Below are 17,979 nucleotides of genomic sequence, written 5' to 3' on the forward strand. Positions count from 1 at the left end.
ATTTGCACATATCCACAATGATAAACAAATTCAAAAATTAACATGCGATAGCTGTTTATCTCAGAAAAGAGATTTTGGGTTAATTTAATTACTGTTTTTGAGACAGAATGTAGTAGAAAGAGAGCCTGGTTTGCAATCAGAGGACCTGGACTAGATTTTTGGCTCCTCTACTTATATCTATGTGACCTTAGGCAGGCGAGTCACTTAAATTCTCTGGACATCAGATTCCTTCTCTATAAAACAACATCTAGGGTTCCTTTCCAGTTCTAAGTTAATGATTATGTGAAGGATTTTAACAGGGCATCAAAGGCTAAACTAGCTTTCCTGATCCATAGAAAATTTCACAGGAAGAAATGGCCTGAAATTAAGGCAATAGAAAGTCTAGTTAGATATTATTAGACCAAAAGGTATTTTAAGATCCAAAGAGGATCCAGCACTGAAACCTGCAGAAAAATCTGGCAAAGTGCTGACTAGTGCAGAGCACTTCTCCTAAGGCCAAGTTTGTATCCATGAGCTGCTTTAGAGACCAGTGGAGCTGTGGCTCTTGCCTCCAGGGCTCAATTATGCTGAGAAACTGGGCTTGTACTTTCTCTTATATGGCACTTAGGTGAAAAAAAAATATTAGGACCAGAACTGAAAAGTGTCACTGGTCAGAAATATAGGAAATCACCCCTGAAGAGCTGCTCCACTTAGTGGTATCAAGAAGTAGTCTACTGCCCTGCTCAAGAGACTCTGAGAAACCCTACTAGAAAGCTTTAAAAGAAAAAGAAAAGATTAATCTAGATATAAGTGTTTCTTGCTATCCAAATCAGCACAAAATGAAACCACAACTTGTTTGTTTTTTTTTAATTTTTTTTACAATCACTTAAAACTGTCATACCACAAACTTATTTACATTCTTATTTACAAGGAAACAAGCAAAATACCCATCTAAAATAGTTTTTAAAATCCTTTGAAGTCACTACACCTACCAAACATGATGGACATTATTTTCAATAGGCATATTTGTTTGTGCATATTTCTCCTTAAGTAGTATTTTACCCTTGATGCATAACGCTTGAAATTAAGGAAAAAACAGCAAGCAGGAAGATCACAACACAGTATGCATTTCATTTTGTTCCAAACAAGCAGCTAATAAAAAAGGCAAAATACAGGAAACAAAGTGCATCAGTTCCAATGAGTTAGTATATGAAAGAGGCCTAAACATGGTGCTGGTACCAACCAGGAGTCCCTACCTGGCAGACCTCTGATTGTCTACATAGAGATATTCAACTAAAAAGGAGAAAAGGGGAAAAAGAAGAGGGAGGAAAACTCAAAACCTCAAGATACCTTCCTTAAAGGTTTCTTGCAAAGTGGAACTAAGTAACTGACAATACAACCAGCTTATTGTTTTTGCCTGAGTATCATAACCTATCAAAGTCAGCTGCTTCTTATATTAGGTTGTTCCAGAATTCAAACCACCACCCCATTCAAGTGTCCCAGCCTTTTCCACTCTCACTCTGCCAAGGTTAGAGAGCAGGTACCTACATACGAACGTAACATATGGTAGCCATATGGAAACACTATGACCCTGGTGCAAAAACTTCTTTCAGATGGGGGGCCTTATGCTATGCCAGTTTCACCTATTGCCTCCAAAGTTGATTGAAGTGAGACCCCTTACCTCCAATGGAGGCTTCAGGGTCAGCACCTCACTGCTGGTGTCGGAGACCCACCTGACAAGGTCCTGGCTTATTTCCTTTTGAATAGCAGTCCTTTTCGATAGGTCACAGCACTGAGACAGACTGAACCATGTCTCTTAAACCAGAAAAGGAATATAGGATGGGAATTAAAGGCCCACTTTTCCATTCTCCCACTTCAATTTCTGGTTTGCTGGCTGTAAAAATAGAAGATTCTTCAGACATTGCAATAAAGAACCTTGTAATCTTCAGTGCATCCAACACCCACCCTCTACTCTTTTACCCCTAAGGCTGCCTTCAAAAACAAGGCTATCTGTATGGTTTGGGGAAAGTTCTGAAGGGAGCACCCAAAAAGGTGGGCTTGGAATAGGATACAATTGGACTTGTCTTTGAGCATACAGTTTAGAACTCTTCAGCTGGAAATTCAAGTCCCCATGTGGCTTATCTGGAGAAATTCAAGTTTCCAAAGTACTCACAGTCTCATGCAAAGGGTAAGATGGACAAAAGTTCATTAGTAAAGTGTTTTTAATAGTGGAAAAAGTCAAGAATAAGTAATATTTGCATGGAAAGGACTGAATTTTTTTTTTGGCTTTATGGTAGGCTTACTTTCTACAATGGTTTTGAGGCAGCCCTCCACATACTGTAATGACCCAGAACCAACCAGTTCAGCTTCATAGAAGGGGCACTGATTCCCACCAATACTGACGGTATCCCCTTCTCATCAGCTTCATAAGGCCAATGAGTCTCCTACTGATAATACAGAAAAGTGTTAAATTACTTTTTAAAACTGAAACTAAACAAACATTCCCTACAAACACATGCTTAGAGACCAAGTCCTGTATTCGCTTCTGCCATGGACTTAGCTCCTGGCTTTTCTCTCAAAACATTAATGAGAATAGGAATAACTCAATTCTCCCAACATCTTAATCATAAGAAAAGTCTTTGGTGAACACGCCAGATAAATAAAAGCCTCTTTAATAGTTTATCCCAGTGCCCCCATTTGTGTCACAACCCACATGCTCCTAAAACTCCCTGATGTTCTCTGTACATTCCTCCCAAAAAACTTTTACCTTCCTTTTAGGGACATGGTTCTAAGATCTGACCCCAATAGAGCAATTCCAATCGTTCTGAGCCTATTTCAAATCCCAGATCACCTGCTGAACTGGTACCAAGTAGAAAGTTAGGTTGAATCAAGTTCTGAAGAAGCTATGGTCCAATGTTCCCTATCTCACAGTGAGTTCAATTTTAATTCCTGGAAAAAGAGGCACAAAAAAGCCAAGTTTGATATCTGGCTTACTAGTGGAATAATTAAGTATTCATATCTCTGCCAGAAGGCTGGTAGATATAATGTGCCCTGTCCTCAGAATATACTGCAAAATAAGCAAGGATAATATGAAAACTAGAGTCCTACTGTGGTTTGTCTGGATGGCTCCACTACCTAAAGCCCTAACCACAATTCCCCAGAACCCACAGTATATGTAGTTTAAATGATTTACCTAACACCACAACCAAGCAGAAACAAGTTATTAATCACCCTGTTAAATTTTGAGGGACCTAGAGGAAAACTACAGCATATTAGTATATTTCTAAAGTTGTCAATACATGATGAGCACACAGTTATGGAAGACTTATCCTGTTAGACTAAAGTAAACAAAGAGTACTACCTGGAAATGAAATCTAGGCAAATATGATTATTCTACAATGAATTCTCTTTGAATACAGCAACCGAAGACAATTTTCCCCAAGAAATGAAGAGCACATATGTCTATATCTAGCATAGAAATATTTTATGCAATCAAGAAGAATCATCCCTTTTGAAAATTCAAAGTCGATCGTTTCTTTCTCTTAGACGGGGGTGGATAGTGGGAAAGGTGGCAAGAGATGCTAAGAATCACATGGCTCCAGACTGTCTACAAACATTAATTTAACAGTTGGTACTCGTCTCTGTCAAACTACCAACAGGCTGGAATACTAGAGGAAGTTAACCATGTACATACTGGCATTTTTTGTTATAAATGAAATGAGAAGACAAAGAAGCTACAGCTAAATAAATGGAAGGACAACTTGCATATTTTCCTCAGCAAGATGAATAACGGAGTTGGCAGAGTTGGTTTCATAGTTTTTCCAAAGGCAACATCATTGTATCAAAGGATACTTGGTTATCTTGCCTTGCAGTCCTTGTAATGAATGTAAGCAAACAGACCAGGAAAATAACTGAAGCTTACACAATATCTTACATTGTAGAGGATGGATAGGAAAAACTCTTGATAAAACTAACAAAATTTTCAAAATTAAGTCAACATATATCCCCATACTTGGTGACTTCAACATGAAAACAAGTGTAGGAGAAGAAGACAAAAATCATGTTGGTAAATATAGTTTGAGATCAAGAAATCAAAGAAGTTCAAGGACTGCTGGCTCCCCAGAAGCTATGTGACTCTAAGACACTCAGAAGATTCTGGATATGGTAAGCACTTAACCACAATGTGAAAAATAAAAATGACTACACTTTAATAATTTTATTATGGAAAAGACTAATTGCTGATCCGATAGCCATCTCAGCTGGTTAAAGCAAAGGCTAAAGAAGAAAAGAGCTGGGTAGTTTTAAGAGGAACAACATGGTGATATGAAGAGAGAGTGAGAGGCAGAGAAGCCTGCATTCAAGTCCTCACTCCATCACTTCATCCCTAGTAAAATGAGCAAGTCAACTTCTCTGGGTCTCTGTTTCCTTAACTAAATCTAGGAAAGTAAGTATCAAATTAAAAGCAAGTCTATGAATGAATATAAGATACTCCTTGAAACCTGATCTGTTGAAACAAGTTACTAATTTCAAAAAATGAAAAATAAACTGACAAAAAGGCATTGTCATGATTTTTAAGAAAAATTTAAATGATACAAAGCAGTCACTAGAGTGAATAGGCCAAAAGATCCCAGAAAATGCCGCAGCAACAAACACTTAATCTTCTTGCCAAGGGTAGAGAAATGGTAGCCAAGGACACCATTGGTTTAGTGTATAAGCTTATTTGCTGAAAAGGATGATGGAAGATTAAGAGCATTATCACTTTACAAAATAACACAAAAGCAATTGTGGGTAAAAATGATTTGGCTGAGAATATGAAGTGAGACCAAGCAGAGCTAGGTCATCCTGAGAACATCTGCAGACAAAACTGGATTGTGGTTGGGGATGACAACAGACATGAAATAGGATGCACTGGCCAACACCTTTATCATACTGGTTTCCTTAATCATTTGTATGAATTTAACTACCATACATGTACTTGGCCATTTCAATACCCAAAATACTACATAAAGAAGTGGTGACAGCACTTAAGATGAATTTGGGGAAAAATGGCTGATCTGACAAAATGCATATAGAAGAAATCTGTGCTCAAGGTGGTCATTGTCAAGGCACTCCATTTTCAAGCTATTTCAAAAAGGAAAATATTCTGAAAGAATAGAAAAGACCACAGATGGTGTGATTGAGAAGATTTCCACAACTGTTAACCCATATACCCATTTTCGAAGTTCTATAACATCTTTAGGAGAATGGCCTGCATAATTGTCAAAGGTATCCTCAATGAAAACATGAAAAAGAAACGAGCAGGCTTTCCTAAGTCTTACTATAGCAAGAATCAATGTATCTACTGTTTATTATTTTTTTAAAAAGCATCTGACTCAGCAGAACAAACTATATCCTTGAAGGCTCTCTTCTAAGAAGGCTATCTCCCACATGTACATTAGAAACATATTAGACTAACATTAACTTTAAAGATAACTTTCTTAAGCAATCTGTTGAGTACTAAAATCAAGGATCCCTAGTGTCTGTGACCTATTGCCTGGCACATAGTAGGTGTTTAATAAATGCTTATTGATTGATCAAGTAAGGTATAAAAAAGGGACTAATATGGTCACCCAAAGTGTTCTCTAGTATAACGAAAAATATATGCATTTCAAACATAGACAGTGAGGTTTTCCAAATGCTCTTATTCACAGACAACATTGTATCAACTGCATCAAGCCCTAACATACTAAAAAACAAAAACTAAACAAAAACACCACCTCCTCAGATCACAGCAATGAAAAGGAGAGAGGTCTAACCTTATATAGAATAAAAATAAAATGGATGAAAAATTTTGTATTTCCCAGGCTGTGATATGTAATGTGCAACTCATTTATGCTGATTCATGTATATACTGGCATAGCTGCTGCAAGTGAATGATGAGCTAGGCTGAGAATGGAGTTTAGGCTGAATCAAATCTGGAAAATCCTGTAGTACTTTCAACAATCCCAAACTACCAGGCTACACACAATGGAACAGCATGATCTTGAATGACTCTAAGTTGTAGGTAACCCACGGGGCAACAGAAATATGAATTATGGGTGTAAAGAAACTGTTTCGTGTTCACAATGATAACATGCCCACAAGAAGTGGGGATCCCAATGACATTTTGGAGGTCATGTTAGCCAGAAAAGGAGGTGGATCAGCTGTCTAGCAAAACAACAGATGGACAGCCTGGGAATTACATTAGTAACCCTGAGACAGTGAAGAACCAAAAGAAGACCTCCCTCAGGCTGGATGACTCCTCCGTAGAACATCTATGAAAAAACTTCAATAAGAATCACCAGGGAACTGGTGTGATTGGAGGAGGAAATACCCAGAGAGAAGAGAATGGATATCAAATACTAAGGTTTAGTTAATGCTCCCAGCTCACATCATCATAGTCTTCTAACCTTTCCAACAAAACAAAGTAAGGTTACTGCTTTAATTACTTACACTAATACAAAGGTGAAATGTATATTTTAAAGGACACAACAACATACCAAACATTCCCAAACTATTGCTTCCACATGGGATTTCCAGGTAGTTTTTTTCTTGAGTTTAACTCTGCATCTTTAACACAGTTGCTGAAGGAATTCTATTTATTGAGGGAGTAATGCAATAGAAGTTTGGTAGAAAATTCCCAGGCATGAATGCTTCAGTCTTAAGTCATGCTCTCCTTCCAAGAAAATGGCCCTGAGATTTTACTTAGTTTATATAGTACAAATATTGAGAGCATGTTAAAATATTGTGGGATTGGGTAGAAGGACGGAAATATGAGCAGTGAAAGGAGCCTTAGACTGAGAAGGCAAAACACCCAGGCCCCTCTTTCAGGTTATATTATTGACCAGCTTGTTTAATTTTGTAAAGTCACCACCTTCTTGGGGCTTCAATTTTCCCCAAACATAAAACTGGAGAGTTGTACTAGATTTATCCCTTAGGTCCCCTTTTTAAGTTCCAGAATTATATGGTTCCTTTGGAAGTAAAAATAGATTTTTGAGGAAAGTAACATCTCAATTGTGGTATTTAGTGAAAGGGATATTTAATTTTCCTAATTAAGATGGGAAATATATGAATCCAAACTCCCAATTATAAAATTCTAATACTATTTGGGGGTGAGAGGAATTTTCCTTAACCTTCCCAGAACTATCAATTGAATTGATTCCACTACTGGGTAGTTAGGATCAGAAGAAAATTTTATTAATCAAGATACCAAAAAGTGACCTTTCTAGTTAATGCAAAATAGCACACATTTCCCCCCACTCCTTCACCAGACCAATCTTTATACTGAAATATGCAATTATCTTTACTCATTATGCTATAATTTACTTACATTAAAACTTTTTAATATGAGAGACCTCCAACACAGTGCTACTTTGATGCCTTGTCGTGGAGGTGACCCAAAGTTCTGGAAATCTGTCCCAGTGAAACACATGGTTAATTATCCACACTGGAAAAACTGAGTTGATGAAGAATGTCTACTCTGTAGAGTATGACATGTACTTGGTTGCAACCAGTCTGTAGCATTGTCTTATCATTAGCACACATATCTTGGACAAATATTGTGCGTAGATAGTGGTCTGGGGCACAAATCAAAGAGGAAGATAGTAAGTTGGACTGCCTTTAGGAAAGTGTTCAGTACTTTTTGGGACCTTATTATCCTTCCTTGCCCAGTAGAATGCTTCCAGTGGTGCTGAATGAGTCCTAGTGATGGAGTTCCACAGGTCCAGAAGAATTAAAGTTGAGGGTCACCAAAGGGTAAGAAAGGACTTCAAGGTAGTGATGGACAAGTTGCAAAGCATTCATTTTTACCAACCAAAAATTACACAAAAGAGGTGGTATAAAGGATGACATCAGAAAGATGTTTGCCTAGAGAGATGATGTCCAGAACAAAGTATAATGATAGTCAGCCCCCACTGATATAGGTGCAGTTTTGGGAGAACCAGAGGAAGTTCCTAGCACTTTGAATGGACCTTCTGTGCAGAATTTACAGGAAGGACACAGACAAAGAGTTCTGAAAGATCCAAGGACATGAGTACCTGCATTACCAAAAGGAGTACTTACCCTGATGAACTCACTGGTCCACTGAAGTATCCAAGTAGCAAGAGAACCATCTAGAAGCTACTGAATGTTGACCAAAATAAACAGATGCCTTATTTACTTAGACATACTTATTGAATACCTCCTCAAAATGCACTGTAATAACTGGTGCTTATTGTCATTTGGCTATAGGTTCTAATTTAAGGGAGTTCACTTACTATTTAATGGTACAGAGGATCCAGACCTTATAAGCTCTGTTGTCTGTACCTGCAATGAGAATTCCTAATCAATAAGTTAGTAGGTGTGGGGAAATCTAAAGTAGAATATGAAGAAGAGGGATGGTCTGAATATAATATATTGGTGACTGGGGATAATCCAGTAAGATTTTCATCAAAATTCATAATTTACAGGGGGTGAGCGCACACTTCTTTTTTCCCTATCCACAATGAAATCAAGAAATCTCAGCTGGACAGTTCTGCTGAAGCCTCCCAACAGCATAATTGTGGAAAGCAAATTCACTTGGATTTTCAATTTAACTTAAAGCAGGCCCATAAATACTAAAAAGATGGTATAAATTTTAAAAGAGCTATAGATTGGTTCTACCAGGATCATCTTAATGTGGATGACATGCTATCCTGAGATTCCCCTGCAGTTAAATCAGAGTAGTTTAAAAACTGTGCAGAGGTCCAAAAATTCTCTGACTTTTCAACTTCTTTTTGGATTTTTAAACCACCTCCACAGAATGAGGATTTTCAACTTGTGCTCCAGGTTCCTGAATAAAACTAATGTTTTAACTACTTGGCTTAATTAGAAGTACTAACTACTTGGTAGGGCTGGGAATGGAGCAAAAGGAGGCTTGCCTGTTTGTCAAATGAATGTTAGCTAGATGAAGAAAGGAACCTTGAGACAAGACAGAATGGGGAAGCCACTGTAGGAGAAAAGAATAATAAAATCCTTGAGAAGCTCAAGAGAAACCTATTCAATTAAATTACTAACAAACCTTTGATATGCCACTTAACTAGCTGACCAGTGCCAAAAATGGAAGAGATCTCTGTAAAGTATGACATGAGAATTTTGGGTTTAGGTCAGTCAGGAACTGTTATAAGTTGCCACACGTTTTTTCACTATAGTTTTTTAAATGTCTTTCTGCAACTTTCGTCTTACATAATTCCTTATTGTTATGGTGACAGCAAAACAAGCATCACAGGAAAAAAATCCCACCCAGAACTGTTAACTACAATTGTCAACAGAGTTAGTAACAAAAAGAAATCCCCAGGAAAAGCTTTTTAAATGGGCTAAAATGGAACTATACACATATAAAGCCCTGGTTCCACAAAACATTCCCCAATGAGCTGCTTTTAGTTTTAAAAAGCTTAAAAAGAAAATTGTAAATGGAGCACTGGTCTTCCTTAAGGTGTAGCCTTATATCAGTGCCAAGTTAAAGCCATGTTCTCTTTTCCCAAGAAAAGGAAACAGGGAACATGTCAACCTACCATGGAAAAGAACAAAAAGAAAAGGAGGAACAGAAAAAGTATTTTCCAGCAGCTTAGGATATTACTCTTAGTTCTTAGTCCACACCACCTGAATTTGTGAAACACTTATTCTCCTCACAGGAGTCTCTTTTCCCACAATCTTTTATTTAAAAAAAAATTGTAATCTGATGAACAAAGGACTACCACAATTCCATTGGCAGGGTAGACACTTAGTGTGCATTGTTTTACTTCAATGTGTGTGGTCTTCCTTCCCTGAAAGTGCAAAATCACAGCAAGCAGACATATGGAGGTCACCAAAGTTAGCATGCCATCTCAGAGAGGGACCAATGGCTCACTGCATTTGTGCTTCAAAGGTCCAGTTCACCTTGGCCATCCTTCTCAGTTAGCAAACTGCTGATAAAAGGCAAACTTGATCCTTTCTATATGATGGCAAAGCTTGATAGCAGGGCCCAACTTCAAGTCCATGCACTCTTGAACAGTGGGAAGGGTAAGGAGTAGTAGGGCCTGCCCATCAATTTCCTGTCAAAGGATAAAAAGAAGAGTTTTCTATTAATTGTACGTAGTGGTTCATTCATCATGAACTCCATTTATACTGACTGGTCCACTGAGTCTTACCCTTTTCAGGTTTTACTGAACAAAGAGAGTAGTATTTTCTTATCCTCTTTTTCTTCTTTAAGGAAAAATGGTTACTAAAAATTTTTTATTCAGAACCTATTAACATTGTGAATTCCTCAACAATGTCTCCAGACTGACTTCTCTCTTGCTTTCAGGCATTCAACAAATAAAGTTAAGTTATTAATGGTAGCACTCCAAAAGGAATTGATTATACATTTTTCTAACTAACCCTAAAAGAGTGTTGAACTTCAGTATTTTTTTGCTCTACAAAGAAAACAGAAAACTCATGAAGCACTCTGAGGATATCAAAGAAATATTTTATGGGATGATATATAAATCTCTTTCAAACTCCCCAAATTATTAAAACAAAATCCTTCCATTTTTATACTTACTAAGAACAATAGAATTATTTTTGCTGTTTAAAGTTTTCCTTAAAACTGATCATCAGTGACTAGACAGCACTGTAGGGCCTCAGATACATGCTCATATATGTTTTGCGTATGTGTGTGCATGTGTATACATACACACAAATGTATATGTATGCACTCACACAATCCCAAAACTCTTAGTGTAATTTTGAATCAATAAACCTAAATCAGCACTAAAATTTTTAAGATACCCTGAATACACTTTACAGTCACTCCTTTAAAACAAACAGAACTCAGTCTTTAGATCTTGTATTCATCACTGCTAGGACATTAATAATTACTTAGCAAACTTTCTTGTTCAATCCTTTCAGTCATGTCCAACTCTTCATGACCCCATTTGGGGTTTTCTTGGCAAAGATTTCTTTTCCTTCTCCAGCTTATTTTACAGAGGAGGAAACTGAGGCAAACAGGGTAAAGTGACTTGCCCAGGATCATACAACTAGTAAGTGTCTGAGGCCAGATTTGAACTCAGGAAAATGAGTCTTCCTAACTCCAGATCCAGCACTCTATCCACTGAATCACCTAGCTGCCTTTTACTTAGCAAACATTATGCTGTAACAATGAAAGAAATGGACTATATCATCTCCATTACTTGAAGGCAATTAGATGGTGCAGTGGATAGAGTACTAGGCCCAGAGTCAGAAGGACTTCAGTTCAAATCCAGACACTTACTAGCTATGTGACCTTGGGCAATCGCTTAATCACTGCTTTCCTCAGTTTCCTCATCTACAAAATGGGGATTATAACCGCACCTACATCTAAGGGTTGTTGTAAGGATAAAATAGTAACTGTAAAGTACTTAGCACAGTGCCTGGCACATAGTAAATGCTACAGAAATGCTTATTCCCTGCTCTAACTTGGAAAAATTAATATGAAACTCTTGTTATTTTTTTAGTCCTGAAAAAAAAACTTGCTTTCAAACATTTGTGGATGAATTGTTGCAAGTGACTAAATATGTCTAAAGCTTTTCCCTTATAAGATACATTAATAAAAATGCAAAACATCCATAGTACCTGATCCAGGAATATTCTTGCTAATGGAGCACAGTCTGTAGATTTGATGAACCGCACAACATCAGCCACACTCCACTCCAGTGGGTTACTGTCTAGCTGCAGTTTTTCAGCAACTTCAATCTTCAATTCCTTCATTCCCACCAAATAAAAGCAAATTTTACAGTATCGTAAATTCTGGCCATCACATTTAAACAATGTCTACATACTTTTTTGTCAATGCCAAGCAATGAAGTCTATATTTAAAATGGGTTTAGAACAGACTCCTCCTGAAAATGAACTGAGTGCCCTGGGCACTGTAGGTACTCAATACATGTTTGTGGTGTTATTCAGGATGATGATCATAGAAAATAAAAGGGAAGATTTAATTTCAATGAGGGACTAAGAAAAACATTTGAACCATTTAAAGAAAAAGGCAACACAGTTATTTTTAAACCCTCTTCACAGTGGTGTACTCAAATGAGATAAACAGTATTTCCAACAAAAGAAAAACTTTAAATTAAAAATCAAGAGATAAAAAGACCCCAATCTATTGTATCTATTTTGTATATCATACATCTGGCTAGATGTATCTGGCTATACTGAAAACTCTTGCAGGCAGTTAACATTTTTCCCTTTGTCTTTGGAACTCTAGTACCTAGCTTAATGCCTGGCACACTGTACGTGTTTAATAAATGCTTATTGGTTGATTGATCATTTCTATTAATATGGATCATTTTGAAATGACTTTAAATATAAAAGGAAGAGAGTTAATTACTTCTGTTTTGATGCCATCTTTTCACTAAAAGCCCTAAGGGTAGAGATCTTATCAGAAGTATCTCAAACTTCCCAAAAGGTAGAACACTATTTTGTATTTCCAAGGCACTTAATAAGTGGTTGTTGGAAAAAAAAAATCTATATACTTTCTAGAATCTACAAAATCTATATTATTTCTAGTATTTCAACAAAATTGCTTTATTAAAGTCAAGTGTCTGATTTTAAAAACGGGGACAAACCTAAAATTATTTATCATAAAAAAATAAAGAACATTTTTCTAAATCACTAATAAGCTTAACAAGGAAGTGGCACTTTTTCTTTTAAATGGAAGCCCAGCAGTCACAGTGTTCTAGGAACTCTTTCCTGCATATTTAATCCTCACAAAAATTTTTGGGCAAGTAATTGTTGCACTGCGAATGCATTTTTAAAGGGAATTCCTCAAAACTCAAGTACATACAGAGAAAGAAGACAGCCTCATCTGATATGTTTGTTTCTGTAAAAGTTCAATTCACACAAAAATCCTAGGGCAAAGGAGAAAAAAAATTGTTAAATAGGTACCTTTGGTGAAGGAGGTTTATTCTCATCATCAGAGAAAGAAAAAGTGCGAAGTTTTCTTTTTCTCTTGTCTCGATCCTGAGCCAATGAATGAGACAATTCACTTTGGGTAGGAGAGGAAGAGCATGATTTCTTTTCTGACACTTCTGATTCTTCCTGCAGCTCATCTGGCTGTTCAGAGGCACTATCTTCACTTAGAGATTCTTCATCTACTTCATCCTGATCATCATCATCTTCACACCCACTGCCCTACAGCACAAAAAACAAGGTATCACCCACAACTTACCAAAAACACTGGTTTTTGCAATATAAAATCATTTCTTATTAGCCAGAGTCAAATTATCAAGGTTTAAAAAATCTCCTTCCTTTTGAAACTGGCATGAAGTAATGTTTGTTGAAGGGAGAGCCACTGGGAAACAGAAACAAGCTTCAGTTTGTTCCCCTCCAAGATCCCTCCGCATACCTGGGGAGAGCCTGCTGGTGTGTTATCAACAGATGCTGAGGAGCGCTTCTTCTTATGGACAAAGAAGTTCTTTCTCCTCTTCCGTCTCTTGTTTGTTTTCTTCATGACGCACTCTAAGTTACTATGCCCACCGGGTGGCCGCCCAATTCTTTTATTTTTCTTCTTTCCATAATAGTGTGCTGGAGGAACATAACCAAAAAAGAGAGAGAGACTGACTTTTTTTTTTATCACACTTTTCTGTATGACTGTGGTACTTCAAGACTACTATTTTCAAATGTCAGCAGAGTTGGTGGTGCTAAGGAGGTCAGATGCTAAGCAAAAAGAAAAGTCAATATATGATGTCAGTCTATCAACAGACACTTATTAAGTGCTTACTAAGTGAGAGGCCAAAGTTTATAACCTGGGTGACTAGAAGGGTGATTGTGCTCTTGACAGAAATAAAGAATAAAAGTGTTATATAAAGTGAGTTCTTAGCATTAACACAGTTATCTGAACTTAAAAATAAAGTTTCAATACAATATGTACTGCAATACAAATTTGTTAAGCTCCTCTAACTTCATTGTCACCTTGATAGTCAGAGCCCTCAGACTTCAAAAATCATATTGTTTTGCAATTCTCTAATGAATTTATTATGTGATGTTATGTATCATAGTTATTTGGGTTTGTTGTCTTATCAAGTCCCACTAGAATAAACTCCATGAGATCAGGCACAAGGTTTATTTATCTGTATGATCTCCCTTCCTTCACAATTTGAATCCAATTTAGACTGATTATCTTGGCATGAATATTAGCATGAAATCACACCCTAGTCAGGAAAGATAAAAATTATCTAAAATTTTTTTATTTCAAATTTTGGAGGGTTGGGTTTTTTGTAAAATATCCACAAAAACTATGTTATAGGGGTTTAATTTATATTTTTAACTTGAAGGCATTATCATGAAAATGACTAATTTTTAGCAAAATAGTATTAAAAATAATGCATTTGTATAACATTTTTTGAAAGTGTCACCATACGAAACTAATTCCAACATATAAAAATAAGAGCCATTCCTCCAATTGATAGTGAAAAGGTAGTTTTCAGTGGAAGAAATTTAATCTATTAGTAGTCATACAAAAACTGGTCTAACAATTCTGAGATGCCACTTTACACACCTATCAGACTGACAAAGTTGACAAATAAATGACAAATGCTGGAGGATCTGTGGGAAAACAGGTATATTAATGCACTGTAAACTGGACCAGCAATTCTGGAAAGCAATTTGGAACTATGCCCCAAAAGCTATTAAACTATGCAAACTAACCCAGCAATACCATACTAGACCTATACTCTAAAAAGATCAAAGAAAAAAGGAAAAATACCTATATGTATTAAAATATTTATAGCCACTCTTTTTGTGGTGGCAAGTAACAAGGAACTACTGAACAAGTTATAACATATAAATGTGATGAATACTATTGTACTTTTAGAAATGATGAAGGGAATGGTTTCAGAAAAACCTTGGAAGATTTGTATGAACTAATGCTAAATGAAATGATCAGAACTAGAAGAACATATACAGTAACAATATTATAAAGACAAATAATTTTGAAAGACTTAAAACTCTGATCAACATGACTAACCACAATTCCAGAGGACTCATGATGAAACATACTACCCACCTCATGACAGAGGTGATGGTCTCACAGTGTAGAATGAGACATTTTTTTGGACATGGACAATGTAAGAATCAGTTTTGCTTAGCTATACATATTTGTAACAAGGGTTTTATTTTTCTTTCTTTTTCCATGCTGCTGGGGAGGAAAGAAGTGAGAGGGAGAAGAGGGGAAATTTTTGCTGGAAAATGTCACCATGCTTTACACATTCCATCTGAATGTCCAGCTTAAGCACCTTCTTGAATCCAAGCCTGGAGACTTAATCCACTCAACTTTGGAATTACTGCCTGGTGCTATGCTATTCAGACAGGTGAGTCAGCAAATCCTGAAGCACAGGGCCTACCACATCTGGCTGGCTCCAGACCCCAGACTATACTGCTTCTAGTCAACTCCTTGCCATCCCCTGGCACTGAGTAAACCCTCTCTAACCTTTTATACCCTTTGCTCTGGGTAAACTAATAAAATCAATACTACTATTGTCAACTGACTCCCCTCATCATCCCTGTTCCCTCCCAAACCAAAAAAACACCCTTCCCTTACCCACCTCTCCCACACAATCTCCTCCTACTAGGATGTAACATCCTTGAGGCCTCTGCATTTGTATCTCAGTGAATGGCGCATATTAAGTGCTTAATAAATACTTCTAATTCATTCATTCATCCATCCATTCATTCTAACATAACGACAATATCTTGCTATTTGCACACATCAAACATATCTCCAAAATATCAGTGATTAACCTAGAGATGGTACACCTAGTGGCTTCACCAGTATCTGCTTCAATCAGCCTTCATAATAAAAATGACAATCTGCTGAAAAAATTATCAAAGGAAATCACTTGTTTAAAATATTTACTACTTTAACTCTTATTTGTAAAGAATATGTAACAAGAATGCCATCATGGTAGGAGAAAAAATAAAACTGAGTATTCCTGACTTCTGATTTAAGTTAATTTCACCCAAATTAACATCAGAAGAAATTCTCCCACTAAAGGCTGCATTAATTTAGATGATGCCATTCACTAGAATTACATTTTTGAAAAGAAATAAGACTCAATTTGAGTGGTTCCCAAGGTTTTTAAGATGTGTGCTCATGTACCCTAAGGGCTAGACAATATAAATGTAACCACATATGAGATATTTTGCCTACACATGTCATATCTGCACAGTAGTCCATAAGCTCATTATGAGCAGAAACTGAACCACTTTTCATTTTTGTATCTCCAGATCCTAGCACAACATTTTACTAGGCATTTAAATATAGTTTATTGAAATTAATTAAGAGATCATTTGACCTTATAAACAAAGAATTCAGAAAGCTAATTTTATGAATTAAAAGTGCCTAACAGACAATTTCTCAGCCTAAGATAAAGTCTTTTTTTCTAGTAATTCGGCCAAGGGGTACTGGTTCTGTCATACTGCTTTTAAGCATCATGAATCAGAGATAAAAAAAATTAGGATTTTGTGTAAGGGTCACAGGGGCCTTGACAAAACTATTTTGCCATTATAGTCTATTTACTTTAACCTTTTCTTTAGTTTCAAAAATGTGATAAGCATGAAAAGAAACAGGATGTAGAACAGGGGATGATATCCACTCCAGAGGCAAAAGCAATTTAGTGTAGAGTTAGACAATTACATATTGTATTAGATCCTACATAAATGTTTTTAAATGTCACTGTCTCATAGACAAAGGACTCTGGGTATCAGCCACTAGTTGCCAATATTGAAAAGATGACTTACTGTATTTGGTCTTTGTCAGTACAGAACAGTTCTCAGAACACTTGTCCAGAACCATCTGAGGACCAAAGAGATTAGGACAGCATTCCAATTTTATACAGGTTTTCCGGCAGAAATCGGTCACCCGATCAGCTGTTCTCACTATCTCAACTGTAGCACGATAGCTTTTTCCTTTGTATCTGTCATTGGAGGAATTCAGATGGCAAAGTTATTTCACTAGTCCAAATCAAACAGAGGAAAAGTCTTACTGCACCTAATGAGCCTGTTTCTTAAAATACGCTTCATGTTCTGCATACTTTATAAGTAAGGAATTTTCTTCAATGACATTCAGTTTGAAAAGGATTGCTTTTATATATTATACTAATAAAATACTGCATAAAGAAGCAAAATTTCTTGCTAAAAAATGGGAACAAGCAAAGGTTTTGTCTTCTAGCCCTTAAGTTCTTCAAGTTTAAATGCTTCTAAAAACAAGTTTGCTATATTATAGTTTTAAAAATTAATATGTCACTTATTACAGGGCAGTAATATTATTCTATGACATTTATATACCACAATAAATTTAGATAGTCCTCAAATGATGGACATTTACTTTGGTCTCTAGTTCTTTGTTTACAGGAAAGGTGCTGTTAATACTTTATGTAAACAAGATCATTTATTCTGTTCTCCTCATGGTATATGCCCTAGCAATGGAATCTCTGAGTCAAAAGGCATGAACATTTTATTTCTTTCTTTAGTAAAATCCCAAACTGATTTTCAGAATGGTTGGACCAATTTATAGTTGCACCAGCAGTCTATTACTGTGTCTCCATTTCTTCAGCCTCTCCAAGACTAGTTCTATCTTTTGTCATCTTTGCTAATCTCCTTTGAGTAAAATAAAACTTCAGTTTTCTTTTAACTTCCATATCTCCTATTACTAGCTATTTGTAGCATTCTTTCATTTAGTTAATAGTTTACAATTCAGTTTAATGTTACAGTTAAAATGGTATTTCTAGGTATATAACTTTGGTCCTCCAGATTTCAGAATCACATTCTAGATAATCCTAGAAGTTCCTGCAGCAATAAATATGCATTCAACTACAAAAAAAAGAGATGTACAAAGGAGGTAACATACTTGGCTTTTAGAGTTTCCCCATGTCCATGCCACACAGAATCTTCATCTAGCTGAAGCTCCCGAAGAACACGGCTTGGTTTGTAGGCTGCATTGATCAGCAATGTGAGAACCTAACAGCCATTTTT

General features: G+C 36.4%; 1 protein-coding gene across 1 annotated transcript in view; it reads right to left on the reverse strand.

Moving 5' to 3' along the window:
- Positions 1-846: 846 nt before the first annotated feature.
- The window catches only part of SFMBT1 (Scm like with four mbt domains 1), an 83,047-nt gene continuing 65,914 nt past the window's right edge, over positions 847-17,979 (reverse strand). Inside the window, exons 15-20 of the mRNA XM_036737436.1 lie at positions 17,855-17,964; positions 16,747-16,922; positions 13,355-13,533; positions 12,895-13,140; positions 11,584-11,712; positions 847-10,046 (exon numbers count right to left, since the gene is read on the reverse strand). Of these exons, the coding sequence (XP_036593331.1) occupies positions 9,906-10,046; positions 11,584-11,712; positions 12,895-13,140; positions 13,355-13,533; positions 16,747-16,922; positions 17,855-17,964 (981 nt within the window). The 3' untranslated portion in view covers positions 847-9,905. The remainder of the gene's footprint in view (positions 10,047-11,583; positions 11,713-12,894; positions 13,141-13,354; positions 13,534-16,746; positions 16,923-17,854; positions 17,965-17,979) is intronic.

Source organism: Trichosurus vulpecula, chromosome 9 (assembly GCF_011100635.1).
Source record: "Trichosurus vulpecula isolate mTriVul1 chromosome 9, mTriVul1.pri, whole genome shotgun sequence".
NCBI lineage: Eukaryota > Metazoa > Chordata > Mammalia > Diprotodontia > Phalangeridae > Trichosurus > Trichosurus vulpecula.